The 24288-nt window shown below is 40.3% G+C and overlaps 1 protein-coding gene across 1 annotated transcript in view; it reads left to right on the top strand.

Annotated features, from left to right (window-relative positions):
• Nucleotides 1-23771, top strand: part of nell2a (neural EGFL like 2a) — a 152558-nt gene extending 128787 nt beyond the window's left edge. The window contains exons 16-20 of the mRNA XM_041795785.1: nt 6257-6397; nt 10269-10462; nt 15397-15573; nt 19746-19970; nt 23035-23771. Of these exons, the coding sequence (XP_041651719.1) occupies nt 6257-6397; nt 10269-10462; nt 15397-15573; nt 19746-19970; nt 23035-23076 (779 nt within the window). The 3' untranslated portion in view covers nt 23077-23771. The remainder of the gene's footprint in view (nt 1-6256; nt 6398-10268; nt 10463-15396; nt 15574-19745; nt 19971-23034) is intronic.
• Nucleotides 23772-24288: the final 517 nt, after the last annotated feature.

Here is a 24288-nt window from a genome sequence, read left to right as displayed (position 1 = left end):
GCACTGAGGAGAGGCTTCCATCTTCTGATTGGTGGAGGGCTACTTTGATTATTGTCTCTTTGGATCCTTGCCTCATCTCCATACAGGATCTCTGAAGCTTAGTCGGAGTGACCGTAGGATGTTTGGTCACCTCTCTGGCTAAGGCCCTTCTCCCCTGATTGCTCAGTTTGGCCAGGTGACCTGCTCTTGGAAGAGTCCTGGTCGTGCCAAAGTTCTATTTGAGAATGATGGAGGCCACTATGATCATGGAAACCTTCAGTGCAGCAGAACTTTTTTGTATTCTTCTCCAGTTCTGTGCCTTGAAACAATCCTGAGCTCTGCAGGCAGTTCCTTTGACCTCATGGCTTGGTTTGAGCTCTAAATACTTACTGAATGGAATGTAAAAAACCTGCTGCAAATAAACCTACTTAAAAAGTAAAAGAAGATCTCTGTTATCACTATTTAAACTGGGATTGTGCAGCTATAGTTTTTTACTTCAGATTGATTGCTGTGTTTGCACTCACAGCTACTGATTGTGCACAAGTCTTGTTTCCAATTTACAATGATTGCTCATCCACTTTCCCTCTCTCGAGTGCTTGCAGATATAAATTTACGTTACAGTGTCTGTTTCATCTTCAGGAACCCAGCGTGTAACTCAATTTGCCTCCAGTTCTACAATGATTGATTGATTATTTGAGCTGGCTCTTTGGCTTAATGAAGACTGAGGACCAGTGACAGCCACTCCATTACACTTCACTGTACATAAAAGAGCAGTGGCTCAAAACCTTATCGCCGTGTCACATACATGCCAATAACAGCTTTGTACATCGTATTATTGACTTAAAGGTTGTGCAGCCTTTTTTCAGCCATCATACTAAACGTGATCTGACATGACAAATTTGAAATCCAATTATCTTTCAAATGGCATCTGAAGGAAAGGTGCAGTCAGGACCTGCAGATGTTTCTGAATGATTCTTCCTGCAGCCATATCAGGATTATCAGGTAGACCTCTGCGGGAATGGAAATCAGATTGAATTAGGTTACTGTGCAGGAGACGTGCACGTGGCAGCCGTAACTGGGTTTGTACGAGGAGTGATGCAACACAGAAAGCTGAATCCCGACCCCCGGGGCTTTCTGTCAGTCAGAGGAGAGGGAAGACTTTAGCAGGGGAGTGACAGGAGTAGAGGGAGGAAAGAGCTGCACATACCCAGGACATAGGCTGTTTTTTAAGATCAACAGAGCAACAGGCTGGCTGCTACGGGTCATTTATATTATGGCTTTGCAAAACATTTGATAGAGCTAAGTATTATGATATTTGTTTTCACAGTACTACATCTGTCCTCCTACCCCTTGCAGGAATACAAATGAGTTAAATAGATTCTATTTATTTCCCTTAAACAACCTCCACGCCTGCATATGTTCCTTTTTTATCTCCTGTGTCTTCGCTACAACCGGCTTCTTGGTTCAAATTTGTGGTTGCAACTGATCTTATCATGCACAATCACATTCCTTTAAGATTTCTATCAAACTATCGACAGAGGACAGTGCCTATAAAAAAGTTTTCACCCCCTTAGTAATGTCAATTAAACAAAAACATGTCTTGTCCTGCATAAATATTAACCCCCTTTAAATTGCCTGACCTAATTCAACAGAGGTGCAGCCTATTGGTGCTAGTAGTCTTTGTGAAATTGTGATCACCTGAATGCAGTGAATGTGTCTCAAGTGATTGGATTATAGAGATACCTTTGTCTGGAAGGTCTAGCCATTGGTTAATCAGTATTCATGGCTTAACCTTGCAAAGCAGATTGATACACCCATTTCCTTGTTTTTCACTGGCTGATCTGCTCTGCTGTTTTGAATTATGGAGTATTTTCAATCAAATTAGCGCCCTACAAGGTTTCTTTACTAAATAGTGCAGACTGTTTTCTTTAAATGGATGATTATGACATAATGAGAGAGAAAAGTTTTCAAATGTTGGCAGCAATCAACACCTGCAGAGTGAGGACAGCCCCATGTTTCTGTCTAACACGTCTCATATTGAGGGGAAATTATTTTGTTTATTCAAACAGAGGTTGTTTCTATCTGCTCACTGCCTGAGTAGACTTTCACATTTATAGTCTGATCACAGATCACTCTGTCTCTCTCGTCTTCATGACTCTTCATTGATAAATTGGTAAACAAGATGCTCAGCTGTTGTGTTACTTTTTCTTTGTTTTCTGTTCATATTACATTGATCAAGTCCGGCTTCAAACCTGCATCCTACCAAGCTTTTTTGAAGAATGCTCTTCCATTATTTAAGTAATACTTATAGAATTTCAGGTATGCTAACATGTGCTATCTTTTTGTTATTTGTATTGTCGTTCTGTTTGTGCTCTTTACTCTGTGATCATAGTCTGAGTCACATACATAAATAAATGAAATGAAAATGAATCTACAGTGATGATTGTAATGTGCCTTGTGACTACAACATGGCTAAGTGTCTATAAATAAGGCTAACAGGTCAAAGTTCAGCAAAATGAAGTTTTATCATGCAGGCAACCTAAATTGTCCTCATATAAGGATGCAGGGTCATAGGAGGTAAAAGCAAAAAAACCCAAGTGTTGTTTTCTGTTGCTTTTTAAAATGTACATTGTTTCAATATGTAACCCCCTCCTCTTAAAATGGTATTTTAGCCTTTATTTTCCCATGTTAACATTATAGGCTAACCCTACTTAGCTTTTAGGCCGATGAGGCCCAATAAAAACTCTGGATTAGCAGAGATGAAGAGAGAGAAAACATCACAAAAACCAACAATGTAGCCACTGAACTTTTCAGAAATGTGATTGCCTGCTTTAAACCAATTCAGCGATCTGGTACATCCTTTCTGAGAAATCTGTGATGACTTTTGACGTTGTATCTGTTAATTAGTGGGGATGCTGAGCACCCACACTGTTGATATTCACGTCCGCAATTTTGTTTATTATTCTTCTTCTGTGCCGGCTATCTCCTCCTTCATACTTTGAAAAATTCAGTTTCTTTGTCATTCGACTGCTATGACTTTTCTCATTTCTATCTTTTAAAATATAGCTATTTTCATGCTATTTTCAGCTATTTCTATGCTTTTTCAGCTATTGAATGCAGTTTTGAGCTACTTTTATGCCATTTTATGCTATTTTTATCCTATTTTCAGCTTTTTTTGTGCTTTTGCTATTTTCAGCAGTTCTTCTACAATTCAGCTCTCAGCATCCCCAAGCAATTTCAGCTGAAATTGCAGTTTTGGTCTAGTTAAATACGCTTTAGTTAGCCCAGGGGTCGGCCAATCCATTAATATGTTTTATCACACTGATAACTCTCCAGTCATTCATGTTATTAATCTTACTTGGCATTTTAATCATAATTTTCATTTTGAGGTATTTATAGATTTAGAACTGTAATAGAAAAAAACAGTACATAGTTCATGATTTTTTATGTGCTATGCTAAGCCAGTGATTGTTTATTTTATCCTTAATGATACTGACATAATAATTATCATTAGTGTTTTCACCCACACACACTACAATTACTGTCAGAGTTAATGTAGGATGTTGTATCAGGCTACTGTTCGCCTACAGATAACACCTGCGATGCGGTGTGTTGCACAACGCTCTAGACACACTTGCATCGATGCAAGCACACAGCCCTGAAATAAACAAAGTTCCCTCCCCTGGACCAGCAAGTAGTGCTACACTCAGAGCCATTTTTTTTGCTATGGAAAAGCTGGTATTAGATTAAGCATTGGATCTGGACTGAAGCTGACTTGGTGAAAAAGCGGTTAATGTGAAGAGTTTGGCAGGAGCAGGGATAACACAAAGGACAGATGACGAGACGAGACTGCACTCTAAAATCTGGCTTCTTCTGCTCAAAGCAACAGCAACCCACAGGGACAGGAAAGGTGACAGCTCAGCTTTGAGACAGATACAAAAAGGGAAAGAGTGATGTGGAAAGGTGAAAGCAGAGGATGAAAAAAAAAGGAGAAGAGGAGAAAGTTTAATGACAGAATGACATAACAAGCCCAGGAGGGTGCAGAGGAAGAGTTGGTCCACTTCCTCCTCACTTTACCCTCCGAGAGCCACCTTAATAGAGCCCTTGTTTCTCGGCTGCCACTCAAGATAACGAGTAGCATAACTGCAGTGTCTCTTTCTCCTCCTTCCATCTCTTTGTCTCCTTCTTCCATCCTCTTCATTTTATGTGCTTGTATTTGTTGGTGTGGTCTCTGCTTCCAGAGAGGAAATGAACACCGGCACCATCCACGTCTGTGATTCAACAAAAGCGTCATGATCCAGCAGGCTTCCAGGCAGCGGCAGCGGCCTTGTCTGAGCGTCATTGTTGATGTTTTAATTACAATGATCCTGCATTATCATTTACACATGATGATAAAAGAGAAGGCGAGACCCTTTGTTGCATCCTCGCCGTACCTCAAACATCCAATCCTGACAAGCCCGAGGTGCGACAGGAGGCGAGTTTCACCGTCCTAAAAACAGGCCTCTAAAAAAGTTGATCCGACAGCGGGCTGAGAAACGTTGTGCCGTAATTGTAGCTGACAGGTTTGGCTCACATGAAAGTGGAAATCTTTTGTCGAGGGTGTAACCCTCTGTTGTTGTAGCCAGACAGTTGAGCTTTTTTTTTCAAAAATTGCCTGAATGAAACTGTCTGAAAATAACCCATTTGCATATTTTTAGACTTACTTCGCTTTCAGTCTCTTTTATAAATAGTGTGTGACGGCTCTGCTTTACTTTGAACGATTTCATGCAGGAGAGGAGGTTGATTTCAATCTAGAAAAAAGAAAATCTGGCAATACACCTCGTCCAGTTTCCTCCTTTAAAAGCTCCCTGTTCTTTTATCATGCTGAGACTCCCAGGCAACAAAGAGCATTGGATATTTCTCTCTCTTAGGAGTGGGGAGACTTCATATTAATTTCAAAGATAGGCCAGTTATACTATTTGCCAGACTCCTGAGTTTTAAGCAGGCTTTTTAACCTAGCATTGCCGCCCTAAGAGGTGAAAATGAGGTGCTTTGCTCCTAGCAAACTCATGTAATTAGTGAAGAATGAGCTTTCAAGTCTGTAAAAAAGTGTTTTGAACCAGAATGGGAAAAAAAAGGAGCCTACTCTGCAGGTTCCTCTCAGACCAATGTGGGGAGTTTTAAATAGATAAAGCCCTAATCTGCGGGACATTTGATCAACGGTTAATCTGCTGCAGAAATTCTATTAAAAGGCTGAGGGCTCATTAGCCAATAGATCTTAATCCCATTACCGGCTGGGCGGTGGGGGACCATGAGCCCGGCTGTCTGTTGCTCTATGGGGGATACTGTTGCAGGCAGTGGCAGCAGAGAAGGTCACATGCAGCACACACTGCCATTTTCATAATGAGTGCAGAGCATCATGCATCATGCACAATCATAAAAAAGCCATCAGTGGCTATGCAGGCACATTTAATCACAGTGGGCCTAACATATTTAGCCCTACTGTGTAATAACAGGCTTTATTTCCCCGGCCCTTAGTTTAATTAAATGTTAGCAGAAATATCAGAGAGATCTGTCTCTTTGTTTGTTATTATTAAAAATTATATTAGATTTGTTCAAGGCCTGTGTTTGTAGAAAAGCTTGTTGAAATAATAAGGTCGAATGTAAGCAGGAAGAAAGCGAGAGAAGCATTGATTTAAAAAAAAAAAGGACCTGATAGAGAATGACAGGGAGAAAAACAACAAAAAAACAGGGAGGAGAAAGTCAGAGCATGTAATCGGAGTCTTTTGTTAAAGAAGAGAGCTGTGGGAGGGGGCAGAGTCAAGGATATTTCTAAGTGGAGCTCTGTGAACAAACATCAGCTTCATCTATTGACAGACGCCCACAGGCTGCCATAGAAGGAGCACCAAAGCCCTCCGCACAGCTTCTTTCTATCACCTTCAAGATCTATTTCTCTATCTGTTTAATTATGTGTTGGAAGATTAGACTGCTAAGGACTTCAAATACCAAACCAGCTTAAATGAAAAGGCTTGTGATGTTGCATCCATTCACCCCTGCTTTCCTTTATTGATGCAGATGTCCACAGGATATGCAGCCTGATCTATAAAACTGAGGAACAAGATTCCCTCAAACGCCCGACACATTGCTGTATCAATTATAAATCAGTCGATGTTGAAAATGCCTACAGAACAAGAATGGAGCTCAATAGAGCATTCATTGTCTAGCGTATTTTTTTTAAACCAACATCATAGTGTCTCTATATAGATGTCTAATCGCTCCTCTCTTCTCTTCTCTGCAGATATCGATGAGTGTGCGGACGGCTTTGTCGAGTGTGATAGTAAATCCACTTGTGTCAACTTACCCGGCTGGTACCACTGCGAGTGCCGCGATGGCTACCATGACAACGGCTTGTTTTCTGCCAATGGGGAATCGTGTGTAGGTGAGTCGGCCACCTTTGTCTCTCACCATGCAAACATGGAGAGCAAGGAGGAAAAGTTGTGTCTTTCCAGTGGATGTAAGGATTGAAAACTGGATATGTGATGAGGACTTACACAATTGTTTTTATAAAAAGTTGAGAACATGTTTTAAAAATAAGCACAAAAGACATCGAGTAGCTAAAACCGCAATTACATGCAATAAAAAAAAAAAAGCTTTTTTTTTTTTCATGTATTCTAAACTCGGTATAAATATTTCCTTTTACTAAGTCTAAGCAAGGAAATTATCTATATCCCAGTCAAAAACATTTAATTACACTTACACATTCACCTGACAAATCCTACCAATCATCTTATTCAAGAAGATGAAATACAAAAAATAAGGCCTGCAATTGCTTGTATAAGCTGACACACCACATACTGTTTATACATTGCATGGATATGCATTTGGCATTCACCTGGGAAACCTTCCATAGGCATTTGAAATTAAATCTCAAAAGGTAATTAGACCAACATTCTGTCCGTCACATTCATTATAGGCCAATCAGAGTGACAAAGAGGTATGATGTAGTAGACGAGCACAGCTCTGGTAGTAAGCCAAGCCTTGCAGAGTTTAAGAACGGTGAAGCTTGCTGATGGCTAAAACTCATGCCGAGGCCAGGCGGGAGAAGTGCAAAAAAATCTTCGCCACCAAAAGTGGACACCAGGAGTGGTGTTTTAGTAAACAAATGTGGTCCAGCTCTGATAAAACTGCTGCTATACTAAAGCTACATCCGACCAAGTTGCTACACTGGTGGCACCCATTGTCCACTCTGGCTTACAGTACAACTAAACCCTGCCTGAAACTATTACAAGCTCAAGCTGAAGCAGGGCAGGAGAAGAGCAAAAACATCTTTCAGCAGTGTTCTTTGCTCTTTGTTTAATCAGTGTTAATTTTGATGGCTATTTTTAATTTTAGTCTCAGTCTTAGTCTTTAGAGTAAGTGCATTTTATTTTTGGTCATTTGTACCCTTTTTAGTTGAAGTCTTTTTAGGGCGCATTCACACAAGAGCTGTTTTGTCTACTTTGGCTGAACTGTGGTCTGTTTTCCTGGATAGTCCAGTTCGTTTGGAGTGGTGTGAAAGCTAGCATGAACTCTGGCGCAGACCAAACAAGAGGACTCTGGTCCGCTTAAAAACAGGGGTCTCGGTTTGCTTCCAAACGAACCCTGGTGCGGTTCGTTGAGGTGTGAAAGCACAAGTGAAACTTGTGAACCAAAGGCAGGAAGTGGTATAAATCGTAATGATTTATGGATTTATAGATGTGATGTAGTACACTTAAATACATGTCGGTACCTCGCTCAGCGTGTAGCCATAGCAACACGTCATAGTCTCTCACTCACATGTTGGCTCACCGCCTCGCTGGCTTCTTGTAATGCCCCAATGCAAATGCAGAAACCACAAGACAGCGTAAATTCTGTGTTTTTTCATGTTTACGTGGAAAAAAAGACCGGCAGAAGGAGATGGATTTCCAGTTTTGTCTTCCTCTACATCTCCTTTTCCTCTCTTCCTCTTTGTTTGGGACAGAAGTGTCACGGACGTATGGTTTGATTCGTTTGACCAAGGGCAATGTGAATGTGAACTAAACTATGGGAACGTGCAACAATGCTGCAATTTTAGTTCTGAACGGAGTCCCCCGGACTATCGGGTGTGAAATGACCTTAGTCGACGAAAACTCAAAAACATCTTACTCTAGTTTTAGTCCATAAAATGTCCTCACATTTTAGTCTTTACTTTTAATCCAATCATTTATTCTCTTGTCTGAACCTGGTACCAAATCATGGTAGTGTGTTCTATGCACTCTACCAAACCTGGGGTCCCTGCTTTCTGCAGCTGAGGCAGAATAGCTAAACATGGGTTGTATTTTTATAGATTTGCTGTACAACTGAGAAATATCGTGGATTTTTGAAGGTCAGACGAAAACTGTATTACATTTCTAGTCTCGTTTAGTCATCTTGATGTAAACTAAAGTTACTTTAGTCAGTTTTAGTCATCAAAGATCTATTTTTGGCTAGTCTTAATCTAGTCTTTCTCATGGAAAAACAGCAGTCAATGAACATTTTTAGTCATAGTTTCACTCGTCAAAATTAACACTGTTTAGTAAATAAATGTGGTCCAGTTTTGGTGAAACTGCTACTATACTATAGCTACATCTGGGCTAAACACAATAAAAGCCACAGTCATTGCTACTGGCTTACAGTGCAACTGAAACCCGTCCGTTCTCCTTAAATGACGCCGGTTGGTCAGGTCAGTTCTCAGACTTGGCATGATGTTTCAGACTGGAGCTTTGCAAGATGGATTTTCCTGATGACAGACATGGAATCTGGCCAATTCATCTGATTTGCAAGGTTATTGCTTATAAAAATAAAAAAAACAGCATCTGCATAAAGCAATTTTACTAGAGTGAGATGAGACATTCCTTCTAAATTAGCTGAAGTATTTAAAAAATTTTAACTTTATAGATGTGTTTAACCTTTCAAAGCTGAAGGATTTGCCAGATTCCATGTCTTTCATCCGGCGTTTTGCAAAGCTTCAAAATGAAATGTTTCTTCCTGGTCAGAGAATAGGTCAGAGGAAAGCGGGGATGTGAAGGGTCAGCTGCTGGATACAGAAGCATTAGCTGCACTTCTGCAGACACCTGGCGTGCTTTCCTTGGCTTGATCATGACTGGGTGCCCAGTGGGCTGGACCACATCAGGGGCAGCCACATGTGTAATGGAGGGGTCAGCTGGGATGATACCTGGAGAGATGGGGCACAGGCCTGGTGCAAGCCTTGATGATGGTCATCAGGAGTCCAGCGCAGTACAGGACCAAGGTTGAGGCAAAGTGCCGAATAGGCATACGCTACCATACTTGACCTGACCTGACTCACTAAACTGTGTCTTGACATCTCATTCTAATATTGACTCTGCTTGCTTGGGACCTTTCAAGAGATGATACCAAAAAACATACCAGGGAACAGATACCCCTTCAAAAAGCTGAGTCAAGATGAGACAAGTCAAGTCGGCACCACATAGAAGGAAGACACCATTAGATTCCTCGCTTTGGAATTTAGAGATTCTGATTTTGAAGGAAAGCATAAAAGTTCCTTTTTAATAGGCAGAACTTTTTTTGAAATGTGTCACACCTTTTAAAAAAACTCACTCAACTTTTTTGTTTGTAAGATACTTTGTCTTGTGTACCTAATAGTCTGATTGGATGGGTGTGTCATTATCAATCTGTTTTCCTCCCAAAACGTTACTTTGCTGTTCTGCAGCCTGTTCGTTTTCTGGAACATTTTCTGATACAGCCTGTCAGCAGAAGTGTCAGCTGTCAAAATAGAAACCCTCAATCTACAGTAACATGGAAGCATTGCCTGTAACAATAGTGCCAGAGCTGCTCCACTTGTTGACCCCATCTTAGCTGTCAGATAGAGCTGAGAGAGGTAGGAGAAAAAAACACATTAAAGGCACTTTCAGAGAGCTGAACCTGTCTCGGTTTCACAAAGAAAAGTTATAATTTGACCAAAAGTAGGTTTCTAGGTTATATTACAGTTGTTTGCTGTGTCTGTGGTGTATTGCTACATTTTAGGAGCTCTGAGACTATTGTGTTTTCATCTTTTGGCTGCAGAGAGCAGGTAGTATTCTCCTCAATGGGACAAAAATATGGTATCTTTTGTTATATTGTTGAACTTCGAACTGTTCTTTGACAGGACATACTCCTCCTGTCACCATGTTACACAAAGCAAACCTTTTGGGCTTGTACTTATTTTAAAAAACATGATTTTAAAGAGCCTTGAAGAAAGTGTGTTAGCTGCTCAGAGCATATGCATGATGTCATCTTTCCTTTGCTCCCCACAGATATTAATGAATGCAAGACGGGGAGGAACACCTGTGCCAACGACACAGTGTGCTTCAACCTGGACGGAGGCTACGACTGCCGGTGCCCCCATGGGCACAACTGCACGGGCGACTGTATCCATGACAACAAGGTCAAGCACAGCGGGCAGATCTGGGTGCTGGACAGCGATAGGTGCTCAGTGTGCTCCTGTCAGGTGAGAAGCAGTGGCAGATGGACAAAGAGAGCACAGAGACAAAGAGAGGAGAGATAAACAAAGAAAAGCATGAAAAAAAGGAGGATGGATGGGGTGATGTAGATAGAGACGGACGTGTGGAAAGATCGATATGATACAAAAAAAAAGATAGAGAGGCAGATTAAAGATGGAGTGAAGTGACCACACATTAGAGTTCAGCGTTGGGGTCACCTCTTTCTGTCATTGCACTTGCACCCATCTGGTCTGTGATGTAGTTTTCTCTTCTTTGTTTGTTTCCTCTCTTTGTCTGTCTGGTTTAATGGGGGAGTGACAACTTTATGATGGAAAAGGATGCACAAAAATGCTTAGGTGTTAACAAAATCACTACAATCAATGAATTCACCTGCTGTAAAAGTAAAAACCTGATTTTAAAAAGTAGGTATACACAGCAATACTCCAATAAATTTTCCCATCCAGTGCATGGTGAAGCATGATCTATCTGAGCTATCATCACATGACATTACCATTTAATGCAATGCAACTTCTGCAGAGTATCTGCAGTGCCTATAAAAAGTGTTCACCCCCTTGGATGTTTTACCCTTTTAGTGATTTTATCAACAATCATTGTCAATATAGTTCAGCTTTTTCTACACCTAAATTATACATAAAAACCCTCTTTAATGCCAAAGTGAAAACAGATATCTTCAAGGTAATGTCAACTGAATAAAAACATGACAGCTGAAATAAGGGACTGCATAAATTTTTACCCCCATGTAAACTGACTGACCCACTTCAACAGAGGTCCAGCCAACTGCTGTTTGTAGTCTCACACTGAGAGAAATAGGGATGACCTGAGTGCAGTGAATTTTTGTCAAGTGATTGTTGTACAAAGACACCTGTGTCTGGAGGGTCCAGTCACTGGTTAATCAATATCTCTGGCTACCATTGCACCATGAAAACAAAAGAACACTCCAAGCAGCTAAAGCTCATATTTTAAACTTTTAAACTCATGATTTTGAATTTTATCTCATGAATTTGCCCTTTAAACATTATTTGTACTTTTGATTTCAGGATTTGACCTTTTGAACTAACAAGTTTGACTTTTTTAGTCTCAAAATCTTTAATATCAGGGATAAGTTATTTTTCCTTATAATTCATTACTGTTGAAATTGAGGTTGACAGTTTATGGTTAAATGTTGAAACTGTTAGTAACTCAGGTAAGACCTAATTTTAGAATCCAGCCCCTGCTGTGATTGAGTTTGACACTGCTGGGATAGTAGATCAGATAGCAGATCTTTGCAGTTAGATATTTAATTTCCCTGTTACAATATTACGCCTCATTCAATACATTGTTGAGACTGATGAGAGAGACTCCAAAGCCGGTATCCAATATTGAAGATTTAACTATAAGATGAAGTCTCTAAAATATTGATGGTGGTTTTCTGCAAATTAAAAACTCAACTATGGACTTTTTCCAAATCTTTCTTTTTAGATATTTCCTTGTAAAACTTTCTGTGAATGGAAGTTGGTTCAAGTAGTGTGCATCATTTATGCATCATTGAAATCTTGAACTCTTCTTTGAGTTAATGACCGACCTAACTCACTGCTGCACTAGCTTCTGGTCCCGTCTGTAATTACAGTGAAACAATAAAGAGATTCACTCTGCTGCTGCCTGATGTGACAGGCCTCAGTGACCCCTTGGGGCCAAGTAATTTTCAGAAATATTAGAACGCAGCGGTATGCTTCAGTTCCACAAGACTGATGAAATTGTGCTCAAAATGAAACACAGCCCTGATCCATCAGCCTCTACATACAAAAGCCTAAAAAGTGAAAATTGAGGAAAAATGTGTCGATTAACAAAGAGACAAAAAGTGAGAGGAGATGGAAAGGCTGGGACTAGATGCCGTGATGTGACACTGCTGTTGAAGATGACAGTGATGATGCCTTTGTGTTGAGAAATTTCATTAGAGTGCGTGAGCTGTATGCAGTGATTTTTAAAGGTCTGCCAAAGTGACTAAAGCTTTTGGTGTCGTCGGGCTGATTGATTTTTGACAACAGTGATGAGGCATCTGGGAACACTTGATCCGGAAAACTCATCCCATCGTCTCAAACACATTTTTTTCTCCACAATGATGAGGTCATGGACCAGTCATACTAAGCATTTCAGCGTTTCACTCAACCTAATGCCAAGTGTCTGGCAGTAGTGGAAGGTGATTATAGTGGATTAGTGTCGGTAGTGAATGATAAAACAGTGAATTATTCATTTGATTACAAAGGAGCAGGGCAGAAATGGCTCCCTAATTAAATGACTCATATTAATTGATTTGAGAGATTGAGGGTCTGCCTGTCAAAATTAGCAGAGTAAACATGTTATTGTTTTGGTGGTGGGTGGACACAGCTGGATATTAGATGGAGAGCTGTGGACCAACTGATGGAAAGAGCAAGGTCAAACAACACAGGGGAGACGAAGACTGGGATAGATCCAAGAGGTCAAGCAAAATGCAAATAGTTTATTGTATCAGCCTGCTCGGAGCAGCCAATTGGTGGGGTTTACTGCATCAGTGCTTCTGTCAGTGGGGGCCCTGATTTCTAGAACATTTTACAAATGAAAGTGATCTTAACTGTCAGAGGAAGAAATCAATTTAAGCCAGCAGTATGTAAATTCCACTGTCAGGGTGCTCTTAATCAAAGCAATAACAAAAGATGACGCATGAAGTTGCTCCTCAACTCTGCCAACCTCTGTCACTTCTTGTTTTGAATAAAGAACTCTATGGTTGATAGACAGTTAACCAGGCAGAAACACAGGGATAGACCCATGTTATTTTGGCTAGGCCAATTAATATCAAGAATTTTAACCGTTAACCCTTCTTATTGACAAATATTCTAAACTTTTTAAAGAAATTGCAGGAGATCTTCGAATCATTTAGTCTAGGATAGAGACAGCGTTTGATGTACATGATGGCAAACCAAGGCCTTGTCCACACGGAATCGAAAACGTTATATTTACGTTTTGTATTGAAAACGTTTTCTCTAAGCATGGCATCATTTCAGGAAATGTCTGGTTAAGCACGGAACTACTGAAAACACTTTAGTATATATGCCAAGCCTGTAGGTGGCGCTGTAATGCTGCTATGGAAATGCACCTAAAAAGAGAGAAGGTTAGCATGCGTATGAAGAAATGCTGTTACTTGATTGAAAAAAATTAATCAAGTTAATCACATCACTACACTGTGATTAATCATGATTAATCCCAGCATTTTTTATAGTTTAAATATATTTTGTCGATGTCTCAAATGGGTATAATTATGCGGATTGTTAATTTTTATTGATATTGACACCCTTATCGATACTCCTTATTGATCTGAGTCCTTATCAATACTACTATCAATACTTACTATAAGTTGGTGGAAAGACTAAATAAGGACACATACTTAAACTACCAGTGGTCTTAGCTAAGTAGTGCCTGTGTTAAAAAACTATGATTCAGTCTGTCACATCTATTGTATATCTCTCAAATATAAACACATATTCACACTGTATTTATTGAAGATTTTCATCAAAAACTAAATTTTCCCATTTTTATGTGACATTTGAACACATCATTTCATATAGAATACAGTTGTCTAATTTACTGAGGTTACCTGTACGCATCATATTTTCTGTCTTTAGCTTGTAAAGTTCACCAATTAACTTAGTCATACAATTAAATTGCGTTATTTTTGTCATTTTTTTAAATACGTTAAGGTTTCAGTATTAATCACAAGGGTTAACACGTTAATGTTAATAGCCCTAGTATAAAGCCTTTACGCCGTACACGGACACAACATCTGTTGGATGTTGTTCTCCATTACAATTTTTTGTTCTCAGTGGTGGTAAAGGAGCATTAGATTTTGCTGTAAATCCATGATAAGCTCAGTAGCTTCTGCAGCACGAACACAACCCTGTAATCCACCATTGTTGTTTTGGCGGGACACGCGCATGGGGCTTAAGTGGGCTATGCTATGTTTGACATGTATGACCCGTTTCAAGAAAGATGCGGTTGTCTGTCAACATGTAGACAAAACAGTAGGCATGTACAGATTTGTTAAAGCTTAAGTATGTAACATTCGATGAGAGCCGTGTAGAATCAGCCCTACTCCCCCTCCCTTCCTGTTCTTCTCCGTGTTTGAGCTCCGTAGCTCTGCCCCCCTTCTCACATACTTCCTTGCGGATGTGCATGTCCGCTGAATTGAATACTGACGGTGGCAAAGCTCTCATGGAGTGATTTTACTCTGCTTTTCCACTGGAATCAGTGGCCGGATTATAGGCAAGAAAACACTTCATTTCAGCATGAACAAATTCTACATAGGACTGAACACCGCTGTTAACTCCGCCAACTCTGCCCTTCTACATTGGCTTGTGGAAGGGCAAGGGGATCCAAAAAGAGCCACACCACTAAAAATAATGGAAAAATTGGAAAACTAAAAAACTTCAGGGATTTTTCCCAAAGAGCCTCTCAAGAAGTCAATTACTCATATGATTCGGTTTTTTGTTGATCATTGATATTTTTTGTAATTTCATTCACTGACAGTTTGTCCAAATTCATACGACTGTTATTTTCTTTCTGACTGGCAGTGATGAATTAAAGTGGCAGCAGCAGCTGTGAGTGGGAGTGAGGATTTCGACAAAGATAATGAGTTGAGTTTTCAGGCTAACAGCAGTTCTGGTATCTGGTGGGCACCTTAAATCAATGAGACATTGTGACAGTGAAGTAGCACTTCTTCAAAAACCACCCCAGATTAACAGCACTAACCACTAACCATGAACCCCAGCCTTTACCAGTCGCTATGCACTCCCTCCACAGCCTCTATTAAAATATTTATCACCTGCATGTTTAATGATCCTATAGGGAGAATGGCCTTGTCTTTGCATGGATTATATGTGTGCTCATGCATGTGTTTATTCTCCCATCTCAGGCCGGCCAGGTGATGTGCCGTAGGATGGTCTGCGACTGTGACAACCCCAACGCCGACCTCTTCTGCTGTCCCGAGTGCGACCCCCGTCTGAGCAGCCAGTGTCTGCACCAGAACGGTCTTCTCACCTACGGCAGCGGGGACACGTGGGTGGAGAACTGCCAGCAGTGTCAATGCCTGGTGAGTACAGATGGATGACATTTAACCTTACTAGTACATCACGTACGTTTTAGTTGATGTTTTCACCCAGAGCTGCTTAAAACAACGTGCACATTCGTTGCTGTGCCCACACAAGACTTACAACAAATACTCCAGTCTCCATGGAAATGCTCGTGAATGAGAGATTTGCTCTGCAGAGAAGTCAAGGAGACAAGTTTTGTGACAAGAGAGGAGGAGTGATTAAGAGGTGAATAGGAAGGTTGCAGAGAGGAGAAAATGAAGATTGCTTTTCATGCCCTGGCAGAAAGAAGGGAGGGAGCGATTAGTGAGATTTTTAAAGGATTCAAAGGATCTTCAGCTCTGTTGTCTGCTGACGGAATTATACATTTTATTGAAGGATACGTTCAAGGTTGGATCAGGAAAAAAAGCCTGCTTGTGCATTGCCTTTGAGAAGTTGTGCCGAGCGCATTCTTGTGTTGATTGATTGGTGTGTGGAGCGTCCTCTACATTCAATCCGAGCCTTCGTACAAAACAGAATAACATTGTGCTCCCTGCATGAATCATTGCAGCGAGACATATATGCTGTTTTATTTATCCTCTGCTTTGTCGACCTTTCCCGAGGTTTACGCACTTATGCTGTTCAAACAAGAGAGGCATTTCACAAGTGTTTTCTCCGCAAACTAGCAAAAACATAAATCCTACCTGTGATGCCCCTCTCTCTACAAATAGCAGCATGCATATTAAATTAAATGTCATGCTTTACATTCTCCCCCACTGTCTCGTCCTCACCCACTCTCAGCTGTGCTACACACCCACACCAGTGTCACTCCGTCTGTTCAGTGACTCACAAATCAACCACAGACGAGCACTTTACTACTCATTTTTCTTCTTTCACCCTATTTTCTGTTGCTTTGAAGGATCAGCCCTACTTGTAGCAAATATAAGTTGGTTCCACTTTGACAGATTTATGGCCTCAACTGCAACGCCGGTTCCCTCCCACTCCTCTTCTCTCCCCTCCTTCCATTGTAATGCTGTCCTGATGCCCGGACCTAAGGGCTGCTTTTTGGATTTCTTACAGCGAGCCATAATGGAGGAGCCTGAAAATCAGCACTCAGCTGAGAGGCAGCAGGGAGGCTGAAAATGGGTTTGCTCGGCTTCACTCTCTCAGAGGCTGCCGGCTCTTATAGATGTTGACACAAACACATCAGAGAATCACAGCACACACAGAAATGCAGCAAACAAACGCTGGTTTGTACATATATACCCATGTTAAGACACTTGTAGTCATGTTAGAGAGTGAACGCACACTGGCCGCCATGGCTTGACAGACATAAAACACATTCAGTTAAAAATCAGAATAAGCCAAGTATGCTTATGCAACTAGGAATTTGACTTCAGTTAGCTTTGCTCTAAGTGTACAGGAATTAAACACTAATGATGAAAAAAAAGATAAACAGACAAAGGTATAAAACATTGAGATTAAAATATGTACAAGCTCTTGTAGGCATTACTTCTTCAACGTACAAGTCCATGAGCATTGATGGTATAGGTACATGATGAGCAATGTAACTATGTGAGTATAAATCAAGCATTTACATGAGGGAGATAAGATCATTTAAGATAGAAATATGCATATGATTCTTTTTACAGCATCTGAGTTACAGTTTACATGAAATACTTTCAGCATTTGAGTAGGGTGAATAGATAAAACTTAAGTTAGTTATTGGTACTGCAAGTCAATTAGTGCAAATATGCATATGAAGTGAGACATTTTACCACAGAGAGCCTTCTCACTAGCCTTGCAAAGCAGATGTATTTGCCGTTTCCGTGTTTCTCACCGGTGAATCCATCTCGCACAGCTCCCATCTTAACAGTTTGGGCCCATTTAGAAAGTGAAAGGACCAATCAGCATTGAGGGGCAGTACTTTCAGGCACGGTGCCATGACGTAAGCAAGCAGCGACAAGAGGCCAGTGCAATTATGGCGGAAGAGATTAGCGTGGATGCTGCTAAAGCGTCAGTTTTATCAGAACGACAACGACATTTCTTAGTTAAAAGAAGAACAAAAACAGCATTGAGTTGCCTTCTTTTCAAAAACAACAGAAGTCGTGTACTGACATGGAAGGTTCAAATGTGTTTTGTGGCTCTTCAAAGATTTTTTGGAAGGGGGTGCCACCGAAAATTATTCTATCCACCAAAAAGGTTCCTGACCCCTGGGTTAACCGATCCATATTAGATTATCTTTACACCACTAGTAAATAGATTAAATTTAGTTAGTTATTAGTACTGTAGGTAGATAAATTAGTGAAAAAATGCCCATGAAGTGAGACATTTTACTACAGAGAGCCTTCTTACAGCATCTGAGTTACAGACAAAAGATAAATTACTCACAGTATTTGAGTATTGCAAATAAAGTTAAGCAAGTAATTTGCAATTCAATGAATGAGTGCAAAATGCATATGAGGTGAGGCATTTTACCACAGAGAGCCTACTTGCAGCATTTGAGTATGTAAACTAGATAAAGATAAGTTGGTACAATAAGTAGATTAATTAGTGCAAATATGATTTGAGTGATTTGAGGTACAGTTTATAGATTAGTGAGTGCAAATGTGTGTATGAACTGCACTCAGGCGCAGAAACGTAGAAGCAAACCAAAGGGCCACCAGCCTCACGGTACAAAAAGCAGCACTTGAAAGGGTGAGTGAGGGGGTTACAGCTGCTGAGAGACACTGTACAAAGGCTCCACTAGCGTGACAGGGACGTGAAATGAACCTTGAATGCTGCCACACTTAGCAGAGCCATGGCTGTCCAGGCTCAGCAGGGGCCTTAAAAATACACAGTGACAGCAGCCAGATGGGCAAAAACATTCCTCCAAGACTGAGATGATGTGTATGAATCCTCCTCTCTGTCTGTCTCTCCCTCCCTCCTCCTGTAACCCGTGCAATCATTTGAAATCAAGAGCGTGGCCTTTGCAGAACGTCCGCACACGGGCCACTTGTGATTCGCTGCCTTGTTGGACCTGCAGAGGATCAAAGAAGCATGGATTTTTCTTAGGTTTTGCTGCAGGTCGACGCGCATAAAAGAAAGAGCACGATTGCTGCAGGCTAATTCCTGGGCAAAGATAAATGTCACTAGTTTTTAATCTCCTGGAGGCATTATGGGACATGCAGTCTAGGCGAATCCTTACATCTGTCTGTGTTAAAGCAAAGAGATTAAGTTGCAGTGAGATAGCATGAAATCTAAATGCAAAGCCAGATTAAAATAATAACCTTCTGAAATTTCACAAAGAGCGGCTGATCTCGTTTTCACACCACGCTGCTCTGTGCAAAAAAAAAAAAAGCCAAATAAAAGCTGATTGTAAAGCCTCCTTTGTGATCATAGGCCACATCTGCATATGCAGACAAAGACAGCACTGTCCCTTATCGCAGCGTGGGATGGTTACCTGAGGCTACGTTCAATCCCTTCCCTCTGGCTGCATGTGAAGACTCCCACTCGCAGGGGATTTCCCATTTCAAATGTTTACATTCTGCAGAGAGGCAGGGAGTGGGCATTAGCCTGTGCTTTATAGCCAGACTAATTTACTACAACATGCCCCTGAAATGCTGAGCCAGACGATCCTCAGTGATATTAAATATCCCCTGTGGGACTCTTGCAACAAGCCTCTGGTAACTTTATGTGTACGTACCTTTAGTGTGCTGGAACATGCACAGTCTGAGCTCATATTTAATTTCCCAAGTAGATGTGCAGCAGACAGGAGTGAACACAAGTGGGTCAGTGTCAGCAAACAGAAGGTGGAATCTGCACAAAATATATATTTGAGCTGAAAATGAAAGCAAGAGAAATCCAATAAGGCATTGTGTGCTGAAAGTTTGAGATTAATATGTGAACAACAATGAAAGAGAGGGACTAGAACAAGTCAATTAAAAAGCTGGAGCATTTACCTCCACAGTCTTAAATAAAAACTGCTGACTGTGTTGGAAGATTGCTCTGCTCATCTATATTTTCGAGGTGCCTTAACAGCTTTTTTTGTCATCAAGTGAAGACGCTCCCTGCAGCATGCAAATACACAGCATCAGGAGAAATATCTGCATGAATAACTCGTTTAGAGCCTCACTAATGCAAAACTGCACCTCTTCTTTTCTTTTTTTTTCTTCTCTGTTTGTATTCCTAAAATCGTCTCTCTCCTCCCTCTCAGCAGGGGCAGGTGGACTGCTGGCCCCTGCCGTGCCCGCCCGTGGACTGCGAGTTTACCGTGGTGCCCGAGGGCGAGTGCTGTCCCCGCTGTGTCACCGATCCCTGTCAGGCCGACACTATCCGCAACGACATCACCAAGACGTGCACGGACGAGCACAACATCTCACGCTTCAGCGGCTCCTCCTGGATTAAACATGGCACCGAGTGCACCCTGTGCCAGTGCAAGGTAAGGCGCCAGAACCCGCTGGCAGACTCCAAACAGCAAATTACAGTTTGAGGAGTTCAGAGGCTGACAAGACTCCAAAGAAAAATGGTTCAGAAATTGCAAACTCTTTGGGCTCAGTCAGAAAAAGACCGCACACTGTGGTCCAGACTCGATACAGTGGAGGCATTTGGTGCACATTTCATAGCATACGGCTGTCTCTATCACATGTGATGATAAATGGATTGAAAATGTTGAATATTGAAGGTTTTCTTGTGAAGATTTTATCAGCAAAGAAACCTTTTGCACACATTAAAAATGTTTTTCTCCAAAATGTGAAAGCAATTATTGAAAGGACAAAACCAGAGATGGCAGCAAATGAATGGAGTGATTTCACAGATGTTAAAATTCAAAATATTCACAGCTCTACCTGATATTTCCTACCCTGGGAAAAAAAACATAATGAATAGACCTGTTTAAGAAGTAGTTATGCAAACAGTAGCTCACTTGACCTTTACCTAAATCTAACAGAGCTATACTAGCTATATTGTTAATATTACTGTGTAAGCCAATGTAGCTTAAAAATCTCTGACCACTTTGCATTACAACTCCTAAAATAGGTCTACCTTTAGCCAATGTAGCAATTTAAAGCTTACATAGCTTAATTTGCTTTAGCTTTGGCCACATTATTTATGTAGCTTTGTTAGCCGTATAGTTTACCTAGCCAATGAGCTTTGTTATTTTCAATTTGAGCTATGTAAACTATGTAGTTACATCATTTACATAGCTACCTTAGCTATGTTGGCTGCATTACAGTGTTTTTATGGAGAGCAAGCTTTTTTTTTTTTTTTTTTTTTTGCTGTAAGCAGACTGTTCACTTAGCCGTCTCATCTGCATAACTTAAGTGTAGAAGTATGTAGTATCTCCTGTGTTAATGTTCCTCAAATGATCAATGAATCATTTTGAATTCATGCATAAAGAAATCATGTGTTCTATGATAAATTCATAATGAAATATCAGTTTATGAATAGTATCTCATCTCTGTCTACATGCTTTTTCTTAATGCATAAATGCACTTAAGTGCACAGTATGTAAAATTCCACCAACAGGGGGCTCTCAACCAAAACAATAATACAATATGACGAGTACAAATCAGTGCTGCCCATCTCTGCTGTTAACTTCTTGTTTTGAATTGATGATTCTGTTCAAACAAAATACCTCATTAGGTGTATTCACTAATAGAAGGCATACAGTATGTGCGTTGGAAGCAAGACCAGAGCACATGTGCACTTTGGGACCACTTCCAACATGAATGCAGATGTCTAGTTTTCAGTGCATTTCTCCCTCATTATGAGAAATTTATGAGTGCATACAAAATATTGTTTTTCTGTTGGTAAATACACCTTATGAGGGTTAGGGGTTTTTGTTGAAGAGAGTCCTCAATTAAAAATAAAAAGTAGTATGAGGCCGTGGAGGCCAAGCTATGCCAGTTGTAACTCTATGGAAATGCTGGCCAAGTGTGGGGGGTTTCATGTTACGGAGATGAGCTTGAGTAAATAAACTCACAACCGTACAGCCTCTACGACAAGACACGTGCCGTTACAATAATAAAAATGAAGACTTTCTCTGTCTTTGAAGACTTAAAGAGATATTTGAGATACTATAAGATCTTAATCTAGGAAATAAAGGGAGAATGGTCACTTTTTAAATTGATGTAGATATTTCGGTGCAAAAATTCTACATATTTTATCTTTAAAGAGATATGAAGAAAAAACCTTGACCAATCACTCAGTTTCAAGCCATGTCATTGAAAAATTTTTTTTTTTGAAATTGAAATTTGAAATTTATTTTGAAAAGTTTAAAAATAGAGAGCAAAATGTTCCTAAAAAAATAAATAAATAGAAATAATGTTACACAAAATAAACAAGATAGTGCAATATAAAAGTGTCAGGTGCAATACTTTTGTTTACATGTGGAAAAAGGAGTGGGAAGATGTTTAAATCCCACCCTTTCTGCAAAATTGCAATCATGGTTACATGGGCTTTTCTTCATCATATTTGTGGAACCTCACATAAACAGAGCAATGATATGTCTTTAACATTATTTAAAAAACATACAATGAAGTTAAGCATCTGCATTGCTGATATTTCAATCCTGAGTACATGCATGAAGTCCAGATTTTTCTCATTTATGATGACTGATAATTCATGATAATTCATTGATAATTTTTGGACCTTTACTAAAACATTACCAAATCCTTTTCTGGAAGATGAACCACAGTGAGAAAGCTCTTATCAATCCCTCATCTCCTAGGCTGTGGCTTAGCTACTACTCCCAGTTTTAGGGTGCTCTGCAGTGTAACTTACTAGCATATGTTTGCAAACACACCACTTAAAATGTATAAATCATCTGCTTCCTATCTCTCAAAAACAAGTTGAACTTGTGTTATTGGTTCTGTTTAATCAGGTTGGAAGAACGCCACTCTCAGTAATTTTCATTTAAAGACTGAGACACAGAACAATCCCTGAGAAACTAAACTATGCAGGCAAATATCCACTTCATTACCAACTGTGGTTATAAATTGTTGCTTCAGCTTTAGTGCTAATCCACCAAGACTGACTCCTAGGATGAAATATTTTCTCTCCGCCTGTCTGACAGGCAACGATAGCAGCCGTTCTCAGTGGACAGACTGATAAATATTCCTCTTGCTATCTCTAAAAGATTTAAAAGAATTTACACACATTTTTTATTTTAACTCTTTGAAGCAGCGTGCCACGGCACAGTGAGTTTCTTAGTTTTATGGTTTGATCAAGGTGATGCAGCTCAGACGGCTACGCCTGCAAACCTTTCCAGTTTATCAGTCCCTTAAGCTTAAAGTGAAATGAGTCAGAGAGCATTCGCATTTGTATTCTCAGCAGACTGTCACCACCTTGGATCAGTTGGCGCCAAAATGACACCCAGAGGAATTCTAAATGCCAAACTGTGTCTGTGTACTGCAGTACCTTAAAAACATCATCAGCTGAGCTTCAAAAACAGTTTTAATGTGACGATAGTCTCTTGTATAATCCCCTTTTTGTCTCCTTCACAGAATGGACACATCTGTTGCTCAGTGGACCCCATGTGCCTTTAGTCCTGGCAGACCTGAAGGCACCTGTACAGTGTTCTCCATGTAAAAACACCACCCCTATGTCTCCTCACCGCCCCCCCCTCACAGACACGGGTCATAAAGTGTGAGCATTGTTAGGATTTTAGCCTGCGGACAGGGTTTACAAATCAGGAAAATTGATATAGTCAAAAAGAGACAACTGTATAAACATAACTTTCAGGTACTTTCTGCTGAGTTTTAGCTCTTACTGTTTGTTGTTAAAGTAAGCCCCGCCCACCTGGTACCTCATTAAGCATTACGAGTGTTTCTGTGAATACTTTCTGACCCGCGTCTGCCTCCTCAATTCTTCTTTATACCAAATGCAAACCTACGTCATACCAAACAGATGATGGGACTACAATTCCCTCAGACCCACTCTCTCTCTCTCTCTCTTTGTTCTGTCTCACCTCCTAAAGTGACCCTGTCAGGATCACTGCTTCCCCACTCCAAAACATCGCTACATGAATCTGTAAGATATTACTATTACTGGCATGACTGTGCTTGATGTCCAAACATTTTTGCTGATTTCTAAATTCTCAGTGATGAAGATGATGATGATGATACTTTAGATAGAGTAAAGGCAGTTAGCATAAGGTTCAGTTGCCACATTTATGAGTCGTCTATATTATGTGGTGCTTTGTAGAATTTTGTTCCATTTCTCTTTTTTGTAATTTTACTTTCCAAGCTTGTTATTGTGTAATAGTGAAATAAAGTATTTCCATTTACATTTAACTTTTGTCTGTAAGTGTGATTTATTTTTAATTTTTGGATCAGCCACACCCAAGCCTGATTACTGCCAGACCTGTTGAATGAAGATATCCCTTAAAAAGAACCTGTCTGACAAAGTGAAATAGGGTAAAAGATCTCAAAAGCAGCACATCATGCCGCCGTCTAAAGAAATTCAAGAACAGATGAGAAACAAAGTCATTGACATCAGCCTGGAATGGCATTTTAAGGCTTTGGGACTCCAACAAACCACAGTGAGAGCCATTATCCACAAATGGAGAAATCTTTGAACAGTGTTCAACCTTCCCAGGAGTGGTGGGCCTATCAAAGTTACTCCAAAAGTGCATTGACTCATCCAGGAGGTCACAAAAGAATCCAGGACAACATCTAAAAACCTGCAGGCCTCCACTCAGTTTAACAACAAGAAAACATGATTAAACCATAAGAAAGTGACTGGTCAAAAGTGGCATT

This window comes from Cheilinus undulatus, linkage group 9 (assembly GCF_018320785.1).
Source record: "Cheilinus undulatus linkage group 9, ASM1832078v1, whole genome shotgun sequence".
NCBI classification, from domain to species: Eukaryota; Metazoa; Chordata; class Actinopteri; order Labriformes; family Labridae; genus Cheilinus; species Cheilinus undulatus.
This window is presented reverse-complemented; position numbering and strand designations above follow the sequence as displayed.